Source organism: Lissotriton helveticus, chromosome 5_1 (assembly GCF_964261635.1).
Source record: "Lissotriton helveticus chromosome 5_1, aLisHel1.1, whole genome shotgun sequence".
Taxonomy (NCBI): domain Eukaryota; kingdom Metazoa; phylum Chordata; class Amphibia; order Caudata; family Salamandridae; genus Lissotriton; species Lissotriton helveticus.
In genome coordinates, this window is record NC_136065.1 from 107225625 (window position 1) to 107250838 (window position 25214).

A 25214-nucleotide genomic window follows, 5' to 3' on the forward strand; every position below is an offset into this window, starting at 1 on the left:
AAAGATGTGAGAAACGTACGTAATACCTTTATGAACTGTAACAGCTGCAACCTGGTCTATGCTATCTTGTGCCCGTGTGATATGATCTACGTGGGCCAGACTAAGCAAAAGATCAACTTCGGATCTTGCAGCATCGAAGCAGGATTAGATGCAGAACAATCAACGCTCCACTGGTGGAACACTTCAGTGAAAAGGGACATAGCGAAAACGATATCAGATGGACTGTAATCAGCCAGGTGACTTTACCCTCCTTGTGTTCTTTCATGATGTATAACAACTATATAGCATTCTATTTACTCTTTCCTATATAACCTTCTTAATTGTGCCCCTGTCGGGCTCTTTCACTATCACTATAGGTGACGCCTTCCCCTGCATGACTTTATTCACTTCCAAGATGGCCCCCACGTTGTCCTTCTTTTATTTTTATGACCCCTCGAAACCATCCCTAGCCAATCGTGAGCCTTCCTCCAGTACTTATTGTGTAAACTCCCTCACCGGCACGCTACTGCATTGCCAGGAAGATTCGCATTCCCGACTGACCCGGTAAGTTTGCTCCACGTCCAATCACTGTGGTTATTGAGATGAATACACAGTTGGACCGTTAATTTATGTGTCCTTCCCCGACTCGATTGCTTTTTAGGAATACTTCCCCTCCTTGAAGCACGACCAAGCACATTGCCGACGCGTTCACCCCAGGCTCCCGATTGCTGGTAAGACTTTCTTCCTTTCCGGGTTGCCTCTTTCGGACTGCCTATAACTAAATGAGCTCCGCGTAATCAACCCTCCCTGTCGTTTTATTCACAGGATTGCCCGTTTAATTAAACGACTCCCTTCACCCTGCCCTGACCTATTAGATTGGGCGTTATTCGATAAGCCCGTGTGTTGTAAGCATGTCTGAGCCACTTTTTACACTGGGTTTTGGATGTTCGCCGAGTCGGCATGAAAATACTGTCCGTGATTCTCTCTCCCTTTTAGTCAGCCCCGCAATTTAGCCGGTCGCCCGCACCATATAATCACGTTATAATTTGCCACTCGGAGTACGCTGTAACATGTCTATTCGAGTAGCACTCGTTCATAGCCACACCGCTTCCATTCGCTTGCGCCGACCTTCATCCTTGCACGAATTCGGCTGTCTGCCATCTACGCGCCGTTTAGCCCACTTAAATTCGCCCATAGTCACGGTGATCTCTAAGCTCACTTGCCCTATGCTCACCAACCATTGTTTTATTGGCCCCTGTTATGTCTGGTCACTTCATGCCGCCTTTACTCTTCAGGTCCACCACTTAATTGCGCTTTGTGCATGGTATAACCATGTCACTATCACCGGTAGAACTGTACCTTTTTTTAAAAACGGTTATTATCACTTGTTTGCCAGTTCTGGCAATTCTGCAGCTCCATCATTGTCAGATCTAGTAATCCGTTTTTTCTATGCCTTTTTTCCCTCTCCCCCTTCCCTCCTAGGCTATAGAGGCTTTTATTGTTTAGGCATCATTAATGTCCTGATGATGATCCCTATGATTAGATAGTGGGATCGAAACGCCGTCGACTTTCCTGAGCACCATATACTAAAAACGTATACCATGTGTCATATGCTTGTAATGGTGTGATTTGAATTTCTGTTATAAAATCAATCACAGGAATCTGAAGCTTTTGCCTAAAAGCCCCGTTCTGTTTGTTTGTGATTTTCCTTACCATGCCAATTTGTATGTGTTAGGTTACAGGCTTGTGCCCCACTACGAAGAATTGTTGAAGGAATTTTGTTTCTTATTTCTCTAAAAAGTAAAAGATTGGGACCTCTGTCCGGCTGAACATGTCATAACTAATATAGTATCCATTGTGTCTATATTGATTGCTGTCAGAATATTGCTTATGCATGGGACCACTGTTGTTTTCAAAAATATGTTCCCCGAGGTCCTGTGCTGACTTGTTTGGGCGCCCTTGTTGACTTCTAAACACAAACTTGCTCTCCTCTTTATGCTTGGACCAAGCAGAATTCATTTTGTGTACCTCTGTGCCCTTATGTTCCAAGGGCCTTGTTCAGGGTTATTGTTCTGGCCCTCTGATACTCGCTTCACTGCTGGGCCTTGGCTTATCTACATCAACTAATGCCTGAGCACAATGGTTCAGGTAAATATGGGTAACTTAACTCTGTGAACAGGGCCCACTGACTCATGCATAATTTACTCTTTTTTGCTAATTAAAATATGTTTCCTTGACTTACCTGCATGAATTATGCACGATGTGGATTGCTAAAGCAAATCAGTGCAGAGAAGGAAGGAGTAATTCAGGCACAGGCAACGGCACAAGCCCACACTGGGAACATGCAAAGTGAAAATGACACCGTTTTATCTTTGCTTCTGATAGTGTATTTAAAGGCCGAGCCTGCCAGACAGCAAAAGACATATCGTGGCCCAAACAAGAACATACAAGGCTTAGACCCACCCACTGCTTACCATAGGTTGACTTTAATGTCACTCTCATTTGCCTGCTTCACATCAATGGCTTACCTTGTCTATCTTGTCTCAGTTCCACCACTGGACCATTGCCAATTTATTAGTGTCCTTCCTCTCCTCAATTTTAAGGAACATTTTTTTTTGTTTTGTCTTAAGCACGCCAAAGAATGCATGTGTTTTCCAGCTGCCACCTTAGTGTGTTCCTCTTCCCCTCCCTACACTTCCTGTTTTCTCTCTCGTAAACTTACCCCGGACCCTCTGTGATGTGCTCGCCCTTGTGTGCTTCTCCTCTACGTTCCTTTCTCGCCAATGTACTCTCTCTTGACCGTTGGCTTTCCCCCAATGCTTCGTGTTTCTCTCTCTCTCAATCTGTTTGCCTTTCTGAACCCCCACCCATGCCTTATGTGTTGGTTTCCCCACCCATGCCCTCCACGGTACCTCTCCCTAAATGTGCCCCCAAGTTGCTTCCCCCAGATTAGAAAAAAAGGTTTTTTCACTTTTCTTTCCTCTTTTTTCACCGATTCAACTTTTATCGGTAAATACAAATTTTAAAAGCGCCTCCATCATTTCATACGTGAATGCATGTGGGATGCACATGTCTATGAAATGACCTGGGTGGTCTTGTCTAATGTTTTTTAAAAAAAATCTTCTTTATTCTTGCTGCACAGCAATTGGAATGCTGAACTGCATTGCTAAAAACCATTGGCAACGCCAAAAAGTCCCAAAGACGTGTGTTTGAAGCGAGGCAGGGTTCATCTGATGAGTAATAGAAACATAAAGTTTGTTAATTAAAACCTAAAAAGGTAAACTAATCTTAAAACAAATTACTGGTGTTTGTTTTTAAAAAAAAGTCTTTCTTGGGAGGATAAGTTTTTACTTCTGTCATTACTAGAAAGTTTACAGCAAACTTCAGTTTCAGTAGAAAAATGTTGGAGGCAGGAATGAGTCTTACACTTAAAAAATCTCTGCAGCTTCACTTTTTTTTGAGTTTTCAATTATTCATCATTTTACAAAAGAAATTAGGTTTTTTTGTTTGCAGCTTATCACCTACCCTGTCTGGGGAAATAGGTTTGGCCACTTCTCACTTTCATACCACATGTAGGTGTTAAAAATCCTCAAACTCTCTGGATGTCCAATTAAACATAACTTGGCCACTTCGAAAATAGTGCACCTATTGGAGTCTGCAAGCACCAAACACCAAGACGACCATTGTCCTTGCGTGATTTTTAGCAAACACTTGTCTTAAATGCCCCACAGTATAAAACAAACATTGGCAAAGTAAATAGGTCTAGACTAGGCAAGCGTGCACTATTGTATTTATTCATTGTTTGCAAACATAAGCAATGAGAAAAAACAAATTTGACAAAAATATAATAATGAAGGAGTGGCCCAGCGGCCCAAGCGCACCAGTCCTGGCACTGGCGTGTACTTCTTTTATGGTGGCTGTTGGTGTGATCAGGCAACAAGCCATCACTCAGAGTGCAAGAGAGCCAATGAATGAAGTAGACTAACCGGCTACCCAAGCTGTATACCGAGGTGGGGAGAAGCAAAATATAACTAAACAGCCCCTGAAATGAATCAATGATGTTATTATATGAATTTTCATATATATGTGTATTATGAATTCTTTTGTAAACATGTGGCTCATAGCACAGCTAAAGCTATCATGAGGCCAGACCTAAAGACTCAAGACACTAAAGCTATCATGAGGCCAGACCTAAAGACTCAAGACACTAAAGCTTTCATGAGGCCAGACCTAAAGACTCAAGACACCTCCATTCAAGCCCTGCAATGCTTGCCCACTCCGACTAACCACACATGAGCCGCCACTCATGCCGCTGATAGTGGGGTCCACCGTACCTGGACCTTGGTCTCCTGCACCGCGGCCGCGTCCTTCTGCAGCAGTTGGTAGCCCAGGCTGGTGATCTCCTTCTTGATGCCGATCATGATGTCGGTGTAGTTCTCGTAGCGCTTCATCTGATTGGAGAGGTTCATGACGCTTTCCTTCATGAAGTCGTTTTCTCGGGTTAGGTTGGTTTTAATAGTCTAGAGGTAGGAAAAGAAAGCCTGTTGGATTGTGCACCGGTGGCATGTCCTGGGTGGTCAGGCAGATCACACAATTCTCAGTTTTCATTAAATATTCACAATTCCATTATTCTGACTAAAAATATAATGTCTGGGAGCAGAGTACAGAAAAAGTAGCTTTAATTTTGGGGTAGAACATTGAAAAATAGGTAGTACATTGACTCTTTAAACGTGCATTAGACTATCCTAAAGCACACATTATAAGTTTGCTTAACTGGTGTGCAAGGTCCCACCCACCGTGACCTCATCACTAAGATAACTCTTCTGTCATTGGCTGGGAGGCGGTACAGTGGGAGGAAGTTACGTTAAGAGTATCCAATGTCGTGGTCATGAGACATTTGCTGGAAAGAGGACATTTTGTCAGAAAGGATCAGTTTGGGGCCAGATCTAATGATGTCATATAAATGGTAGGTGTAGGAGATATCATGAACTCATTGGAGGCCAGGCAGAATCATTTTCGGAAGACTTCTGTCTGGACAAAAATGTCTTCAGCGATGATGGCACTGGGGGAATTTGAGAATCTGGGATCCTATTAAGTAAAGAGGCCTTTAATCATTCAATGGCTTTGAAGCATTGTTTGAGCTTCAGGCATCAGAGAGTTTATATGAGCCCCTGGCACTGGGAGCATTTCATAGTTAATGGCACTGAGCTATCTTATGAACCAGGATTGAGGAAGGAGATTCATGAGCAGGACACCATCAGCCTGTAGCTTGACCAACAGGCTATGCCCTGTAACATTAGACAACTGGGGCCAGATGTAGGTAGCCCAATACCGGTCGGAAACGGCAAAAAATACCGATTTTCGGCCGTTTCTGACCGGTATTGAGCTATGGAGATGTAGGGGCTCAAAAAACATACAGATTCGGTAATTTTACCAATTCGGTAATTTTACCGAATCGGTAAAATTACAGAATCGGTAATTTTACCGATTCTGTAAATTTTACCGATTCGGTAAATTTACCAACCGGTAAAATTACCGAATCTGTATTTTCAGATGTAGGTAGCACTTTGAACAGTGCTTCAGGCCTTTCAGGATTCGGTATTAACCATGTTATACAATTGCATGGCAAATACCGAATCCCTGTGTACATGCACATCTGTGCATGTACACCTGTGCCATGTGGCACACAGACATGCCCTAAGCCTAAGGGCATGTCTGTGTGCTACATGGCGCACAAGCCAGTCACAGGGGTGCAACAGGGTGTCAAAGTGACACCCTGTCCCCCTTTGCAATTCGGTATTTTTACCGATTCGGTAAATACCGATTCGGTAAATACCGAATCTTACCGATTCGGTAAAAAATACCGAATTATTACCTACATCTTATTTACCGATTCATAAATACCGAATCGGTAAAATTCGGTATTTATGAATCCGTAAATGAGATTTACCTACATCTGGCCCCTAGTGCCGCCGGGAAACCCTTTGTGGGTAGCTGCGCGCCTTACAAATGCAAAAAATAAATAAATAAATAAATAGTGCCCAGCAGGTGTCCGAATAATTATTCTCTGTTACTAATTAACAAAGTTAATTTGCCGAGGATTCTGAGAACATTTATATATATATATATATATATATATATATATATATATATATATATATATATATATATATATATATATATATATATGCAAAACACAATCCCACCTCTCCACATCCACAGGCAAGGAATACAGGTATGGACCACCAGGTGAAATTTTCAAAATTGCAGTGCTTTATTTCATGATTCAAAGTTCATAGCTACCAGTCGATAGATGGCTAGTGCCCAGCATGACGCGTTTCGACCTTTTTCTCACGGTTTTGATCACATGATGTGCTGTTGACTTGAATACATTTAAATAGTGACCATCTACCATACCCTAAATTAGCAGAGCAAAAGCACACCCCGTAGCAATGAACATAAGCAACAGACTACATAGACTCAATGGATACCCTGAATAAAGTGATTCAAGTAAAACCAAAGTTGATAAATAGAGGTAAAAAAGATCTAAATTCTGATAAAAGCTTATAGGCTTTCATAAATACTAAATGTAATAAAATCATACCATATTGTTTGATTCTTATGCCTAATCCTTGACGTACAAAACATTCCTTAGTCAAGGAAAAACCTCTCCATCAATGAATATAAAGTGCTGGTACTAAACTGTTGCATGCTACCTAAAGTGCTGATGCTAAAGTGATAGTACAAAAATTGCAAGTAAAGACATACCTTAAATTAAATTACACATATTTGGTCAAATATGCATGAAAAGTCCTTCTACGCTGATTCAGATGGGGATTGGTTTGGCATAATGCCTCAAGGCGCACCTCTGCATTTGCCCACTTTTTGTGTAGTGTACACCACTTGGTGCCAGAAACATACCAAGTTGGCGTTCGTTGTCATTTCTTTTATACAGGTGACACGCGCTCCTCTCAATCACACATCTCCGTGCCAGGCAGATAAAACCAGTACAGACTTTTAAAGAGTAAGGCACTCAAATCTTGTTACCTCTTGTGAACTGTCTGAACTCTTTGTGTGTTTTTAATCAACAGTGAGCCACGGGATATTCATATGACCTGAACAAAACCACCATTCTGTCCATGACAGAGCCTGGACATGCAGTACTTAACAGTATAGAATATATGTCAAAGACTTTTCACAATAACTCCTAGCCTTTGTTACAAGGCGCTGGTAAATTTGCTCATTGAGTTAGTAAATGTTCTGCATAGACATGTGGACGCCCTAGAAGTCACGAGATCACATCCTGGCAGTAAGCAGGATAACAGTAACATCTGTATCAGTGAGAGATTTGCTATTAATATCAGATGTGGCCCCAGTTGCATTGCCAACCCCTCCCATGTATAGCTTCCTGTTTTCCATAAAAAACATCTCTTCATCAGCGAAAGATCTGGGTTGTAACCGGCCAATGGTGGATCCTTCCAAAGAGACATTCCTACCACTAGGACAGAATGTATCAAATATTATTATGAGCGAGAGTTCCGCTGTCAGCACTGCAAGGAGACAGCATTCCTCCATCCTTTCGGTCACATGAGCCGCTCTTTGAAGCGTTGCCAAAATTAGGAAATTTTTAAGGCGCATCTCATTGAGAGTCAAAACCACTTACGCCACAGTATTATAAGGAGGGTGAGTGGAAGGAAATGAAAGGATTAGCGTGTTTCCCGGACAGTGTTTTTCTAGCTGCGACTTAAGAGCGAAGAGAGGAGACGAGGACATCGAGAGTGACTTCGCCGGCTGCTAAACACTTCCAGATAGTTTCCAGGGCTACCAAACCAGTTAGAGAAGTGCTAACCTTTAAAGAGAAGCCGGATTGTTGATGCACCTAAATCTGAACAATAATTTGATAAACTAAGGCATAAATTTGCAAATGGTACAATTGGCCTTGCCCTCCAGGTCAGGTGTTTATCTACTAGCTTGGGATTGCTAAGTGGTAGTAAACTGTTACTCACTAGGCTAAGGTTTTTACTATTCCTCAAATTTAGAAAGGTAATACAATGTAATTCCTGACTCCACATATACTACATAAGGCTAGTTGCATTTATAAGAGGTTTTGAGATAGGTGAATTCTGATAGCAGGGAAGGTCATCAATTTGGAACTCTTAAGGGAGAAAGAGTTATCTTTTAAAGCATGGTTGACGACAATGGCAACAGTCTCTCATTTTCAAACGTACCAGCGATTTGTTCCAGAGGATGGATAATCCTGGCAGGTGCCCAAATGTAAAAAAGAAATAGCAAGATGTCATATGCATATAGCGATATTAGCAGGTTACAGGAAGTGATATTTAGGCTTGTTTGGCATAGACGTGCCTACTTACCCAAGCCAGGGGTTCAAGGGAGATACAGAATAAGATTGTTGAAAGGGGCAGCCCTGACTGGTACCTCTAGTTACTGGGATGGAGTGGGGTGGGAGTCTGTTGAGTGTGACATCCTGGTCAGGAAACTGCTCTCCCCTCGCGCAGCTCCGTCCTTGAGTCTCTGCCTCCTGCGCCTTTCTGGTTCCAGGTAGGTGTTCAAGGCCCTCCTACTCCCGGAGGCTCCTGCCTGCGCTTCATCCCTGGTGGTCCAGTGGGAGAGCCTTGCTCTTCTGCTGGTCCGCTCTGGCTGCCTTTTCTGTCTTTTTCTGTCTATTTTTCTCTTTGTCTCTCTGTGCCTTTTTGCCTAATTTTACAATTTTCTGCCTTTTGTCTTCTGTTTTCGGTGTTTGTTTTCACTGTTTGCCTTTTTCCTTTTATGCCTTCCATGCCGCTGCTGTCCCAGTGGCCCCTCTCCCCCTGCGTGTTCCCACTCCTCCCTCCAAGCTGCTCTCCCTCCCCCGCCTCCTACTAAATGGCAGCCGCCGTGCGGCAGCGCCAAAGGAAAGCCTGTCTGTGCCAGTCTGCGACCAGTACCTCCGGACGCCAATGTACCCAAACCCCTCAGCTGCATTCTCCTCAATGTATGCTTGCTACACAGACATGCACTAAAAATCAGGGACCTCCTCAACACCCTCGCACCCAATGTCTCCTTCCTCACAGAGATCTGGACCAACACCAGTTCCACTCCCGATATCGCAATCAGCATCCCTGACGGGTACAAGAACCTGAGGAAAGACCGCCCTAACCACACTAGAGGAGGCCTTGCCATCGTTCACAAAATCTCCCACCGACTGCCAACCTCCATCTCAAATGAAGCCTCACCCACCATGGAACACATCCATTTCCAGATCAATCCCAACCCCAGAACAACTGTACGCGGAACTCTCGCCCACAGACCTCAGGGACCCCTGCTCCCCATTTACAAAAACCATCGCAGACTACATCGCAGCCCACACCCTAGCCTCCACAGACTACACACTGCTCGGAGACCTGAATTTCCACCTTGACAACCTCAGTGACCCCAACTCCACCGCCCTCCTAGAGAACCTTGCCAACATCGGACTGAAGCAACTCGTCACCACCCACACCCACACGGCGGGACACACCCTTGACTCCATCTTCACTAGAGAAAACAACATTTTCTTTAATCACACCACGCAACCTCTCTGGAAGGACCACCACTGCGTCCATTTCTCCTACTCAAAACCCACCGCACACAAGCCAATGCCACGCCCCTGCACAGAAACTGGAGCAAGATCACTGAAGAATACCTCACCTCTGCCCTCAGCCGCACTCCTCCCCCAACTACGACTGATGCCAACTCCGCAGACAACAACCTCTACCAATGGATTGCCGACTGCGCAAACATGTCACCCCCCTCCAGAACTCCAGCAGACAACACAACACGAAAGCCACCTGGTTCACCGTGGTCCTACGAGAATCCAAGCACTCGTGTCGACGACTAGAGAAAGCATGGAGGAAACGCAAAACCCTGGAAGCACGCACCGCGTACTGGGCCGCCAGAAGGCATACCACCAACTCATCAGATCTATGAAGAGAAACTTCATTCAGGACAGAATCTTCTCCAACTCCCAAAATGCCAAGGAACTCTTCAACATCATACAGGAATTAACCAGATCCCACAGAGAAACCTCTGACGTCCGTCCCTCCCACGACCTCTACAACAAACTCAGCTCCTTCTTCCACCACAAGATCAGGACACTCTACGACAACTTCGACGGCCAAGATAAAGGATCCGACCTAACAGCATCCACCAGAGACGCCACCCAGCCGACCCTCCTCACCTGGACCCCTGTCACACAGAAGAAGACACCGCAAAGATTTTGAAGAGCATCCACTCCGGAGAACCTACTGATCCCTGCAACTGCACATCTTCCACAGTGCCGTCGCCGCCATCGGTCCGGAACTACGACGGACAATCAACTGCACTCTCGAAACAGGCACGTTCCCCGATGACTGGAAAAGCACCAAAGTCAAACCCCTCCTCAAGAAGCCCTCCCCTGACCCAATGGATCACAAGAACTACAGGCCCAGCTCTCTCCTCCCCTTCACTGGCAAAGTCACAGAGAAAATCCTCAACACCCAGCTAACGCACTTCATTGAATCCAACAACATCCTCGACTCATCCCAATCCAGATTCCGCAGCAAACACAGAACCAAGATTGCCCTCCTAGCCGCCACAGACGACATCCGTGCACTCCTCGATCAAGGCCACACTGCAGCCATCATCCTACTAGACCTCTCAGCAGCTTTCAACACCGTCTACCACTGCACACTAGCCGCCAGACTCCACGATGCTGGCATACAGGGAACTGCCTTAGACTGGCATTATGCTCGACTCCTCTCTCACCATGAACTGACAGATCAACGCCGTATCCTCCACATGTTTCAACACCCTCTGCATACTCTGCAAGACCTTCAAATGGATTCCCACCGAATCCAGGAAGACCATCACCCACGCAGTCATCACCAGCAGGCTGGACTACGGAAACACCTTGTATGCCAGAATCAACAAATCTCTCCTTCACAAACTCCAGACTGTTCAGAACACCCCAGCCAGACTCGTCCTCAGCATTCCACATCACAAACACATCCCCCAGCACCTCCGAGACCTCCACTGGCTCCCTGCCGGAAATAGAATGACTTTCAAGCTGCTCACACACGCCTACAAAGCCCTCAACAATACCGGTCCCCAATACCTCAACAAAAGAACTCCTTCCACGCCCTGAAGGGAAACCTCAGCTCCGCCGACCTAGCCCTGGCCAAAATCCCACGCATCCGCAGAGCCAGAATGGGAGAGAGATCCTTCTTCTACATCACGGCCAAGACCTGGAACGCACTCCCCATCAGCATGAGATGAAGCCCGACACTGCAAGCCTTCAGAAAGGACCTCAAGACCTGGCTCTTATGATGACCTCAGAGCTGCCCGAACTTCCTCCCTCCAGCGACTTGAGGCCCTCCCGGGTGATTATTGCGCTATATAAATCCCTGATTGCTTGATTCTCATCAATGGTCTCGGGTTCAAAAAAAGGACCCAATATAGGAAGCCCAATAGTATCCCAATTCTGGCTAGTGTGCCAAAGAAGAAGTCTCATACCAACGAGTCGCATGCTTTAGTAGCATCTAGGAACACTGCCACAACATCTTGAGGTGGGTCCAGCTGTTGTATAAGGGACAAAAGAGTGAGTAGGTTGTGAGCAGTGTGTCTACCAGGCATAAACTCTCATTAGGTTGATAGAGCAATGTCAGGCAGTAATTGTAGTAGTCTATCTCCAAGGACCTTACGAAGGATTTTGTTGTCAACATTAATAAGCGAGAGTGGTCCGTATCAGGCACAGTGCTCCTGAGTGTTCAAAAGAGTCATCAGGAAGGCTCCTGAAGTGACGTGGGAGGACACCAGTGGCTTGTGCTTCCTCGTACAGGATGTGCAGTACTGCCAGTAGCAGTCACTTCTTACAAATTGTTTCCAAAATAAAATGTAAGTCTGAACCTCGCAGTGCTTTTCTTCGGCCTCTTTGGCCCAACCTCCATTTGCAGGAGATGGATGCTGATCTTCCTGATGGTTGTAGTACTGAATATCAACCCCAGATTATCCTAGTATAAGAATATCGAAGATGGAATACCAAGGGACAAAATATGTCAAAATATGAAAAGGTAAGTGCATATATGGAAGTGTAGATTTACTATTCCTAAATCCACATTTATGTACCTTAAAGATATATGTCTGTCCCCAAGGTACATGTATGTGGAGTTAGATATGCATAGTGTACAATCTGCAGCTCATATGCTTCGAACATCTTGATACTGTATCCCATTAATAATCTGGCGTTGATATTCAGTGTTCACACCCTCCCTGACAGCTTCTGTATGTTGGACTTTGTGATCATTATTAGGAAGCACCTCCAAGAGGTATCATTAAAATCCAATCAGATTGTTGAGTGGTGGCCAGCCTCATGGTACAGCATCAAGCCTGAACAACATTATTATACTTCTAGTGCAAATCTTTGGCCTCTAGAAAATGTTCAGTAATCTGAGTGCAGAACATTGGGCCAGGAAGCAGGCCATATCTGATGTGGAAAGCAAAACCAAAGGAAATGATGCACGGAGTGTTGACAATACAAGCACTCACCCCCAGCCAACTGATCTGGGTTTAATCCATCACCGTTCTTTAGCCCACTCTGCCACCCCAGTTCAGACATGGCCATATGCAAATCAGTCTGACCCTGTGCCTCCTGGGAACAGTCCAGCCCGAACTGCAAAGCCATGCCTTCCCTGGACCGGAAACAAGCTACCGAGGACCGGTTTCTGGCATTTCAGCCGTCTTCAGCCCGGCTTGCCTGAATCCAGTGGCAAAGTGAGCAAGAGACTCACGTCTGAGCATACCCTGCCAACTTATGGCGAACAAGGCAAAACCAAAGGAAATGATGGACGGAGTGTTTACAATACAAGCACTCACCCCCAGTCAACTGATCTGGGTTTAATCCATCACCGTTCTTTAGCCCACTCTGCCACCCCAGTTCAGACATGGCCATATGCAAATCAGTCTGGCCCTGTGCCTCGTGGGAACAGTCCAGCCCGAACTGCCAAGCCATGCCTTCCCTGGACCGGAAACAAGCTACCGAGGACCGGTTTCTGGCATTTCAGCCGTCTTCAGCCCGGAGTCACTTTGCTTGCCACTGGAGTCAAGCAAGCCCGGCTGAAGACGGCTGTAATGCCAGGAACCGGTCCTGGGAAGCTTGATTCCGGTCCAGGGAAGACATGGCTTGGCAGTTCGGGCTGGACTGTTCCCAGAAGGCACAGGGTCAGACTGATTTGCATATAGCCATGTCTGAACTGGGGTGGCGGAGTGAGCTAAAGAACGGTGATGGATTAAACCCAGATCAGTTGACTGCGGGTGAGTGTTTGTATTGTCAACGCTCCGTCCATCATCACCTTTGGTTTTTCTTTGTTCGCCCTAAGTTGGCAGGGTATGCTCAGACGTGAGTCCCTTGCTCACCTTGCAACTGGAGTCAAGCAAGCCCGGCTGAAGACGGCTGTAATGCCAGAAACCGGTTCTGGGAAGCTTGATTCCGGTCCAGGGAAGACATGGCTTGGCAGTTCGGGCTGGACTGTTCCCAGAAGGCACAGGGTCAGACTGATTTGCATATAGCCATGTCTGAACTGGGGTGGCGGAGTGAGCTAAAGAACGGTGATGGATTAAACCCAGATCAGTTGACTGGGGGTGAGTGTTTGTATTGTCAACGCTCCGTCCATCATCACCTTTGGTTTTTCTTTGTTCGCCCTAAGTTGGCAGGGTATGCTTAGACGTGAGTCCCTTGCTCACTTTGCCACTGGAGTCAAGCAAGACCGGCTGAAGACGGCTGTAATGCCAGAAACCGGTCCTGGGAAGCTTGATTCCGGTCCAGGGAAGACATGGCTTGGCAGTTCGGGCTGGACTGTTCCCAGAAGGCACAGGGTCAGACTGATTTGCATATAGCCATGTCTGAACTGGGGTGGCGGAGTGAGCTAAAGAACGGTGATGGATTAAACCCAGATCAGTTGACTGGGGGTGAGTGTTTGTATTGTCAACGCTCCGTCCATCATCACCTTTGGTTTTTCTTTGTTCGCCCTAAGTTGGCAGGGTATGCTCAGACGTGAGTCCCTTGCTCACTTTGCCACTGGAGTCAAGCAAGCCCGGCTGAAGACGGCTGTAATGCCAGAAACCGGTCCTGGGAAGCTTGATTCCGGTCCAGGGAAGACATGGCTTGGCAGTTCGGGCTGGACTGTTCCTAGAAGGCACAGGGTCAGACTGATTTGCATATAGCCATGTCTGAACTGGGGTGGCGGAGTGAGCTAAAGAACGGTGATGGATTAAACCCAGATCAGTTGACTGGGGGTGAGTGTTTGTATTGTCAACGCTCCGTCCATCATCACCTTTGGTTTTTCTTTGTTCGCCCTAAGTTGGCAGGGTATGCTCAGACGTGAGTCCCTTGCTCACTTTGCCACTGGAGTCAAGCAAGCCCGGCTGCAGACGGCTGTAATGCCAGAAACCGGTCCTGGGAAGCTTGATTCCGGTCCAGGGAAGACATGGCTTGGCAGTTCGGGCTGGACTGTTCCCAGAAGGCACAGGGTCAGACTGATTTGCATATAGCCATGTCTGAACTGGGGTGGCGGAGTGAGCTAAAGAACGGTGATGGATTAAACCCAGATCAATTGACTGGGGGTGAGTGTTTGTATTGTCAACGCTCCGTCCATCATCACCTTTGGATTTTCTTTGTTCGCCCTAAATTGGCAGGGTATGCTCAGACGTGAGTCCCTTGCTCACTTTGCCACCGGAGTCAAGCAAGCCCGGCTGAAGACGGCTGTAATGCCAGAAACCGGTCCTGGGAAGCTTGATTCCGGTCCAGGGAAGACATGGCTTGGCAGTTTGGGCTGGACTGTTCCCAGAAGGCACAGGGTCAGACTGATTTGCATATAGCCATGTCTGAACTGGGGTGGCGGAGTGAGCTAAAGAACGGTGATGGATTAAACCCAGATCAGTTGACTGGGGGTGAGTGTTTGTATTGTCAACGCTCCGTCCATCATCACCTTTGGTTTTTCTTTGTTCGCCCTAAGTTGGCAGGGTATGCTCAGACGTGAGTCCCTTGCTCACTTTGCCACTGGAGTCAAGCAAGACCGGCTGAAGACGGCTGTAATGCCAGAAACCGGTCCTGGGAATCTTGATTCCGGTCCAGGGAAGACATGGCTTGGCAGTTCGGGCTGGACTGTTCCCAGAAGGCACAGGGTCAGACTGATTTGCATATAGCCATGTCTGAACTGGGGTGGCGGAGTGAGCTAAAGAACGGTGATGGATTAAACCCAGATCAATTGACTGGGGGTGAGTGTTTGTATTGTCAACGCTCCGTCCATCATCACCTTTGGATTTTCTTTGTTCGCCCTAAATTGGCAGGGTATGCTCAGACGTGAGTCCCTTGCTCACTTTGCCACCGGAGTCAAGCAAGCCCGGCTGAAGACGGCTGTAATGCCAGAAACCGGTCCTGGGAAGCTTGATTCCGGTCCAGGGAAGACATGGCTTGGCAGTTCGGGCTGGACTGTTCCCAGAAGGCACAGGGTCAGACTGATTTGCATATAGCCATGTCTGAACTGGGGTGGCAGAATGAGCTAAAGAACGGTGATGGATTAAACCCAGATCAGTTGACTGGGGGTGAGTGTTTGTATTGTCAACGCTCCGTCCATCATCACCTTTGGTTTTTCTTTGTTCACCCTAAGTTGGCAGGGTATGCTCAGACGTGAGTCCCTTGCTCACTTTGCCACTGGAGTCAAGCAAGCCCGGCTGAAGACGGCTGTAATGCCAGAAACCGGTTCTGGGAAGCTTGATTCCGGTCCAGGGAAGACATGGCTTGGCAGTTCGGGCTGGACTGTTCCCAGAAGGCACAGGGTCAGACTGATTTGCATATAGCCATGTCTGAACTGGGGTGGCGGAGTGAGCTAAAGAACGGTGATGGATTAAACCCAGATCAGTTGACTGGGGATGAGTGTTTGTATTGTCAACGCTCCGTTCATCATCACCTTTGGTTTTTCTTTGTTCGCCCTAAGTTGGCAGGGTATGCTCAGACGTGAGTCCCTTGCTCACTTTGCCACTGGAGTCAAGCAAGCCCGGCTGAAGACGGCGGTAATGCCAGAAACCGGTCCTGGGAAGCTTGATTCCGGTCCAGGGAAGACATGGCTTGGCAGTTCGGGCTGGACTGTTCCCAGAAGGCACAGGGTCAGACTGATTTGCATATAGCCATGTCTGAACTGGGGTGGCGGAGTGAGCTAAAGAACGGTGATGGATTAAACCCAGATCAGTTGACTGGGGGTGAGTGTTTGTATTGTCAACGCTCCGTCCATCATCACCTTTGGTTTTTCTTTGTTCGCCCTAAGTTGGCAGGGTATGCTCAGACGTGAGTCCCTTGCTCACTTTGCCACTGGAGTCAAGCAAGCCCGGCTGAAGACGGCTGGAATGCCAGAAACCGGTCCTGGGAAACTTGATTCCGGTCCAGGGAAGACATGGCTTGGCAGTTCGGGCTGGACTGTTCCTAGAAGGCACAGGGTCAGACTGATTTGCATATAGCCATGTCTGAACTGGGGTGGCGGAGTGAGCTAAAGAACGGTGATGGATTAAACCCAGATCAGTTGACTGGGGGTGAGTGTTTGTATTGTCAACGCTCCATCCATCATCACCTTTGGTTTTTCCCATATCTGATGTGGACCATCTCTCTCACTCTTTCTCACTAGCTCTAACTCTACCACCTGCCATCGCCTCCACTCTTTCTCATTCTGGCTAGGCCTATCTCTTTCTCGCAGCCTCACTCCTTTTCTCTCATTTATGTCTCTCTAGCTTTCTATTCCTGTATTTAACCCAACCTGTCCCAGTATATCCCTCTCTGAACTGCGAGTCCACATCACTGACAGAAGCACACACTACCAAAACTAAGTGAAATAACACAGCACAACACCAAACCACAGCAGCGCAACACCACTGCCTGAGTCACTCACAGACTGAGTTCGCCCTAAGTTGGCAGGGTATGCTCAGACGTGAGTCCCTTGCTCACTTTGCCACCGGAGTCAAGCAAGCCCGGCTGAAGACGGCTGTAATGCCAGAAACCGGTCCTGGGAAGCTTGATTCCGATCCAGGGAAGACATGGCTTGGCAGTTCGGGCTGGACTGTTCCCAGAAGGCACAGGGTCAGACTGATTTGCATATAGCCATGTCTGAACTGTGGTGGCGGAGTGAGCTAAAGAACGGTGATGGATTAAACCCAGATCAGTTGACTGGGGATGAGTGTTTGTATTGTCAACGCTCCGTCCATCATCACCTTTGGTTTTTCTTTGTTCGCCCTAAGTTGGCAGGGTATGCTCAGACGTGAGTCCCTTGCTCACTTTGCCACTGGAGTCAAGCAAGCCCGGCTGAAGATGGCTGTAATGCCAGAAACCGGTCCTGGGAAGCTTGATTCCGGTCCAGGGAAGACATGGCTTGGCAGTTCGGGCTGGACTATTCCCAGAAGGCACAGGGTCAGACTGATTTGCATATAGCCATGTCTGAACTGGGGTGGCGGAGTGAGCTAAAGAACGGTGATGGATTAAACCCAGATCAGTTGACTGGGGGTGAGTGTTTGTATTGTCAACGCTCCGTCCATCATCACCTTTGGATTTTCTTTGTTCGCCCTAAGTTGGCAGGGTATGCTCAGACGTGAGTCCCTTGCTCACTTTGCCACCAGAGTCAAGCAAGCCCGGCTGAAGACGGCTGTAATGCCAGAAACCGGTCCTGGGAAGCTTGATTCCGGTCCAGGGAAGACATGGCTTGGCAGTTCGGGCTGGACTGTTCCCAGAAGGCACAGGGTCAGACTGATTTGCATATAGCCATGTCTGAACTGGGGTGGCGGAGTGAGCTAAAGAACGGTGATGGATTAAACCCAGATCAGTTGACTGGGGGTGAGTGTTTGTATTGTCAACGCTCCGTCCATCATCACCTTTGGATTTTCTTTGTTCGCCCTAAGTTGGCAGGGTATGCTCAGACGTGAGTCCCTTGCTCACTTTGCCACTGGAGTCAAGCAAGCCCGGCTGAAGACGGCTGTAATGCCAGAAACCGGTCCTGGGAAGCTTGATTCCGGTCCAGGGAAGACATGGCTTGGCAGTTCGGGCTGGACTGTTCCCAGAAGGCACAGGGTCAGACTGATTTGCATATAGCCATGTCTGAACTGGGGTGGCGGAGTGAGCTAAAGAACGGTGATGGATTAAACCCAGATCAGTTGACTGGGGGTGAGTGTTTGTATTGTCAACGCTCCGTCCATCATCACCTTTGGATTTTCTTTGTTCGCCCTAAGTTGGCAGGGTATGCTCAGACGTGAGTCCCTTGCTCACTTTGCCACCGTAGTCAAGCAAGCCCGGCTGAAGACGGCTGTAATGCCAGAAACCGGTCCTGGGAAGCTTGATTCTGGTCCAGGGAAGACATGGCTTGGCAGTTCGGGCTGGACTGTTCCCAGAAGGCACAGGGTCAGACTGATTTGCATATAGCCATGTCTGAACTGGGGTGGCGGAGTGAGCTAAAGAACGGTGATGGATTAAACCCAGATCAGTTGACTGGGGGTGAGTGTTTGTATTGTCAACGCTCCGTCCATCATCACCTTTGGTTTTTCTTTGTTCGCCCTAAGTTGGCAGGGTATGCTCAGACGTGAGTCCCTTGCTCACTTTGCCACTGGAGTCAAGCAAGCCCGGCTGAAGACGGCTGTAATGCCAGAAACCGGTCCTGGGAAGCTTGATTCCGGTCCAGGGAAGACATGGCTTGGCAGTTCGGGCTGGACTGTTCCCAGAAGGCACAGGGTCAGACTGATTTGCATATAGCCATGTCTGAACTGGGGTGGCGGAGTGAGCTAAAGAATGGTGATGGATTAAACCCAGATCAGTTGACTGGGGGTGAGTGTTTGTATTGTCAACGCTCCGTCCATCATCACCTTTGGTTTTTCCCATATCTGATGTGGACCATCTCTCTCACTCTCTCTCACTAGCTCTCACTCTACCACCTGCCACCGCCTCCACTTTTTCTCATTCTGGCTAGGCCTATCTCTTTCTCGCACCCTCACTCCTTTTCTCTCATTTATGTCTCTCTAGCTTTCTATTCCTGTATTTAACCCAACCTGTCCCAGTATATCCCTCTCTGAACTGCGAGTCCACATCACTGACAGAAGCACACACTACCAAAACTAAGTGAAATAACACAGCACAACACCAAACCACAGCAGCACAACACCACTGCCTGAGTCACTCACAGACTGAGGGGAACCTCGGCCTTCTCACCTCTTCTAAGTTGTTTATCTGAGATGCCACCTTGGTGATTTCAAGCATCAGGGGAACCTTGGCCTTCTTACCTCTTCTATCTTAATCATCTGAAATGCCTCCTTGTTGATTTCAAGCTCAAGGGGAGCCTTGACCTCTTCACCTCTTCTAAGTTGGTCATCTGAGATGCCACCTTGTTGATTACAAGCATCAGGGGGAGCATTGACTTCCTTACCTCTTCTAAGTTGGTCATCTGAGATGACACCTTATTGATGTATGCGTGCACCTTCATTAAGTCCATACTGTATAGGGTCCCTTCCAGCAAGTCGACCATGGACTGCAGCTGCAAAGCACAAAGAACAGAGTTAAGTTTACAAAGAATACCTCCCATCCTGGTCAGCAGTCAGCTAAAATGAATGACTTAGATACAGCTGCAAAGAAAAACAAGGTCTGAGGATGAAGGCCTGAGACATCTTATGTTTGTCCGAATTGAGAAAATAAACATATTGTTTACATACATGTCACATACCTGTCCTATGCATTAGAGCCTACAGCTCTGCATCTGTTAGCAAATGTCTTCTGGATCTAACAGTGCAAGATGCACACTTGCTTTGTACACTATAAAGTAGGCAAGTGTGAGAAGAGAAAAGCAGCGCCTTGTTTCCATATATTTAAGCAGACCCTCTATATTTATTATAATAAGGGATCCGACCTGATGCGATTTTGCGGCTGGTGGTGGACGTAAGTGAAGGCAGGAGCCTGCTATTGGAGCATGGTCGGGGAAAGCTTGAAATGTGTGTACAACAGAAATTCTGGACAGTTGGAATACGTTCTAATAATTTAGGAAAACGTGTAAAGTCAAGAGAGAATTGCTACCATTTGCAGAATTACTCATTCTTGCTGGATGTATGATCAGAGTGTCAAGACCGAGTCACCCTTCCTGACCGGCGGAATACTCGGTGGAACCTTTAGAGAAGAACGTTTATGTCCACTATGGGAAGAAGGCTTCCGGAGTGACTGAAACTTCCTTCTCCTGAAATATATGGAATAGTATACCAGTCTCTGATGAAATACAAGAGTCTCCTATTGCCCTCCTGGTGTGTTATACACATATCTAAATACAATTCGGTCTTGAAGAAGGTGGCAACATAAGATTAAATACCACCGATACGCGTGTCGACTGTCAGAGAGTCCAGTCTGCAATTATAGAGACTTCGCTGGTGCTGGTGGTGACCTCTGACCCTGCTTCAGGGCCGGTCGCTCTACGCACTGCGCGACTCCCCGTGAGTGTGCCAGGCTTCACCGCTGCTGCCACGAGTTCGCCGCTGCCCTGCAGCTGAGCTTCTGGTTGTGTTCCAGTGCCTGTTTTCTGCTCGTGTCTCGTCGCTTCTCCTACAGCTGAGTATTGTGTGTTTCTCTGTGCCTCTATTGCTGCCCGTTATTGTCTTGGTTTCTTCGCCCCCTCGCCTCTGTTTTTTTCCCGCTCTTTAACCCCCCACTTCCCGCTCCCCGCCGCTGCTCCCCTGCAGCCCTGCCCACTTCTCTTCTGTACCCCCTCCCTCCCCACCCATTCGCCTTCCCGCTCCCGCCTCCCAGGTGCTCCTCCCTCCCACTTCGCCATTTATGGCGGAGTCCATGCGTACGCACAGCGGCCCTGCGCAGCGGGCATGCCGATTGCGCGCCAAAGGCGCGCCAAAGGCAAGCCCGTCTGCGCCCATCCGCGCCTGGACCGCGCCCAGTGCCAGGACCCCTGGACCTCAACGACACCAGCCCACCCGTCTGAACTACGACACCACCACCCTCCACGCATTCAACACCGGCCAGAACCCCGCCTGCCACCGAGCCACCCCGAAACGCACCCACGGACCCTTCACCTGCCAAGCCTGCAAATTCACCTGCCTCCAGACCTGCACCACACCCGCAAAGCCAGGCACCAGCAACAATCACCTCAAGTGCATCCTGCTCAACACCCGCTCCGTCCACAGACACGCCATCGAACTCTGGAACCTCCTCGACACAACATCACCAGACGTCGCCTTCCTTACAGAAACCTGGATGAACGCCTCCTCATTGCCATTGCCATATCCATCCCGGACGGCTACAAGATCACCCGGAGGGACCGCATCAACCATACCGGAGGAGGCATCGCCATCGTCCACAGAAACACCATCCGCATCACGACCAACTCCGACGACACGCTCACCGCAGCCGAGCACCTTCACTTCCAGATGCACACCGACCCCAAGACCACCCTCAGAGGCACTCTCATCTACAGACCCCCGGGCCCACGCACACAGTTCAGCGAAGCCATCGCAGACTTCATCAGCCCACACGCCCTCACCTCCTCAGACTACATCCTCCTGGGAGACCTCAACTTCCACCTGGAAAACAACAACGACAACAACACCACCACCCTGCTGGACAACCTCGCCAACCTCAGACTCAAGCAACTGGTGAACACCCCTACCCACTACGCTGGCCACACGCTTGACCCAGTCTTCTCCTCCAGCAACCACATCGCCTTCAGCCACTCCACCGGACTACACTGGACGGACCAAAGCTGCGTCCACTTCAACTTCAGGAAAACTACGACTCACCACCACCCGCAACAGGCTCCCCGAAGATGCTGGAGCAAGATCACCACCGACCAGCTCACCACCACCCTGAGCCAAAACCCCCCCACCAACTCTACGAACTGCAACGAAGCAGCCCGTAACCTCACACAGTGGCTCACCAACTGCGCCGATACCCTTGCACCGCTGAAGAATCCTCCCAGCAGACCCGGCAGCAAGAAAACCTTGTGGTTCACCAACGACCTAAAAGACTCCAAAAAATCCTGCCATACCCTCCAGAAAGCCTGGCGCCACGACCAGTCAACAGAAAACATGACAGCCCTCAAGAACGCCTTCCGCAAACACCACCAGCTGATCCACACCACCAAAAGGACTGCATTCAGAGAACGACTGGACAGCAACACCCACAACAGCAAGGAACTCTTCAACATCGTTAAAGAGCTCTCCAACCCCAGCGCCAGCAACAACGACATCAAGCCCTCACAAGACCTCTGCGACGCACTCGCCTCGTTCTTCCACCACAAGATCGCCAACATGCACAACAGCTTCAGCACCCATACCACACACCCTACCACCGAACCAACGCCCCCCACCACCATCCTCTGCGCCTGGACCCCTGTCAGCACTGAGGACACCACCCTCATGATGAACACCATTCACTCCGGCTCCCCTGCCGACCCCTGTCCACACCACATCTTCAACAAAGCCGACACCATCCACGCGCCCCAACTCTGGAACATCATTAACTACTCCTTTGCATCCGCCACCTTTCCGGAGAGCTGGAAACATGCAGAGATCAGCGCCCTCCTGAAGAAACCCACCGCAGACCCCGCGGACCTCAAGAACTTCCGCCCCATCTCGCTCCTCCCATTCCCCGCTAAAGTCATCGAGAAGACCGTCAACAAACAGCTAACCTCCTTCCTCGAGACTAACGGATCCCTCAACCCTTCGCAGTCCGGATTCCGAGCAAACCACTGCACCGAGACCGCCCTCATCGCAGCCACCGAGGACATCAGGGCCCTGCTCAACAACGGGGAAACTGCTGCCCTCATCCTCCTCGACCTATCGGCCGCATTCGAAACAGTCTGCCACCGCACCCTAACAAGCCGCTTCCACCACGCCGGGATCCAAGGAATGGCCCTGGAATGGATCACCTCCTTCCTCTCCGACAGAGCTCAGCGAGTACGCCTCCCTCCCTTCCGCTCAGCGGCCACCAAGATCATCTGCGGCGTACCTCAAGGCTCATCCTGGACTCCTCCCTCACGATGACCAAGCAAGTCAACGCCGTCTCAACATCATGTTTCAACACCCTCCGCAAGCTCCGAAAGATCTTCCGGTGGATCCCCACCAACACCAGAAAGACGGTCACCCAGGCCCTCGTCACCAGCCGACTGGACTACGGGAACGCCCTCTACTCCGGAACCACAATCAAACTACAGAAAAGACTCCAACGCATACAGAACGCTTCTGCGCGACTCATCCTGGACATACCCCGACACAGTCACATCGCTGCCCACCTGAGAGACCTGCACTGGCTCCCCGTCAGCGAAAGGATTACGTTCAGGCTTCTCACCCACGCTCACAAAGCTCTCCACGACACGGGCCCTGAATACCTCAACAACTGCCTCACGTTCTACACACCCACCCGTCATCTCCGCTCCGCCAGCCTCGCCCTCGCCACCATCCCACGGATTCGCAGAACCACCACCGGAGGAAGATCCTTCTCCCACCTGGCTGCCAAGACTTGAAACTCCCTCCCCACCCACCTACGACTGACCCAAGACCATCTCCCCTTCAGGAAGCAACTCAAGACCTGGCTTTTCGAGCAGTAGCAGCACCACCCCCCCCCCCCCCCCCAGCGCCTTGAGACCCCTACGGGTGAGTAGCGCGCTCTATAAATGTCCTGATTGATTGATTGATTTAGGTCGTCTCGCTTTTTTCCGGATTGGTGTATGATGAGTGTATGGTTTGTAGTGTGAGTGGGATGCTAGTAGAGAGTGTGATATACTAGGTCAAATGGAGTTGAGATGTTTTGAGGAATAAGTATTTTAAATCTGAAAATTAATTTGTATAATGGTATAATTGAAAAATGTGCAATTCAGTGTATGGTATGAAGAAATTATTAAATATCTGTTTTGTAATAAATATCAAATAATTAAGTCTGGGCAGTGAACTCCGCTCCGCTCGCAGAGTTGGCTGAGTTTTCTGCACTCTGCGTTACGCAGCCTCGGGGAGTTCCGAAAAACTCTGCTTCGCGTTGCGGAGCGGCGTTTTTTTCCTCACTCGCATTCGTCAATGTCAGTTTGGCCAGCGTGCGCAAGGACAATCCACCTCCGGGCAAGATTTTTCCTCGTTCACGATCGTCAACATCAAGTTGGCGAGCGTGAGCGTGGAAAATCAACCTCCCCGCGGCGGTCAGATTTCTCATTGCGAGTGGACGCGTATGCTCGCGACCGCTCGCGCTGAGAAACCGCCTGCCCACGTTGAGAAAGCTGCAGCTCGAGTACAAATCTACTTGAGCAGCAGAAAAGAAGAAGTGCCCGCTTGCGCTGTGCAAGATGCCGTTCGCGATGATTGCACAGTGCAGAAAAGCACCTGGCACTGACAATCACCGCAAACTACATTTATCTAAAGAAACTCCATCGCTTGTGGAGTTCCGCTTAGCGCAGCGGTGTTCCGCTAACTCCGTCCAGGGTTACAAATAATGGATCTTGTAAAGAATGATAAAAAGACCAACAAAGAAATAAACAAAATATGGCAAAGTAATATGCTATATATGAACAGAAAAGCATAGTGTTGTCTGGGTTTGTTGAGTTTGCTCCTTTGTGAAAGAGATTGCGGCAGGTCGGACCACTTATTATAATTCTTTATGTATTTTCCCCCCTACTCCTATGCTTTTAGTGGAGAGGGGGTTGTATATTATGGCAGACTCCCAATATGCAATTTCTTCTTTTTTGTTTTCCCCCTCCTCTGAGGGACACCTGGAAGACTGATTAGACAGCCACTTTCTTACACTGTTTCTCTTGGGGTGGTGACATCAGGCAGGTTGGAGTCACAGTGACGCCATCACCGTCATTGACTAGAGACATCACTGCCGAGGCTCCTTGAGAGGGCCGCACATACCAGAGTGGTCTTCCTGATACTGTTAGTCCCCTATAAACGGGTGACATCAGGAAAGCGGGGTTGAGAACAAGGAGGTGTTCCAAGGACCGCACATCAGGGGTAAGGCGGTGTTTTTGGACGTGTGAAGGCCACTGGGGGAGTAACTAATAGTGCCTCTGTCACCTAGTGCTGCTTAGAGCCTCTTCCTGCGCATACAACAAGCATTTGCAATGCAATAGGTCTCGGGGGTAATTAAGTTTGAGCTATTGGCATTGCTAAATATTGCAACACCAACTGTAATATTCCATGCAGCACAAGAGCAGTGATGAATGTGT

At 48.7% G+C, this 25214-nt stretch overlaps 1 protein-coding gene across 1 annotated transcript in view; it reads right to left on the reverse strand.

Annotated features, from left to right (window-relative positions):
• The window catches only part of OLFML2A (olfactomedin like 2A), a 294077-nt gene that overhangs the window by 77160 nt on the left and 191703 nt on the right, over positions 1–25214 (reverse strand). The window contains exons 3-4 of the mRNA XM_078641829.1: positions 19440–19547; positions 4314–4499 (exon numbers count right to left, since the gene is read on the reverse strand). Of these exons, the coding sequence (XP_078497955.1) occupies positions 4314–4499; positions 19440–19547 (294 nt within the window). The remainder of the gene's footprint in view (positions 1–4313; positions 4500–19439; positions 19548–25214) is intronic.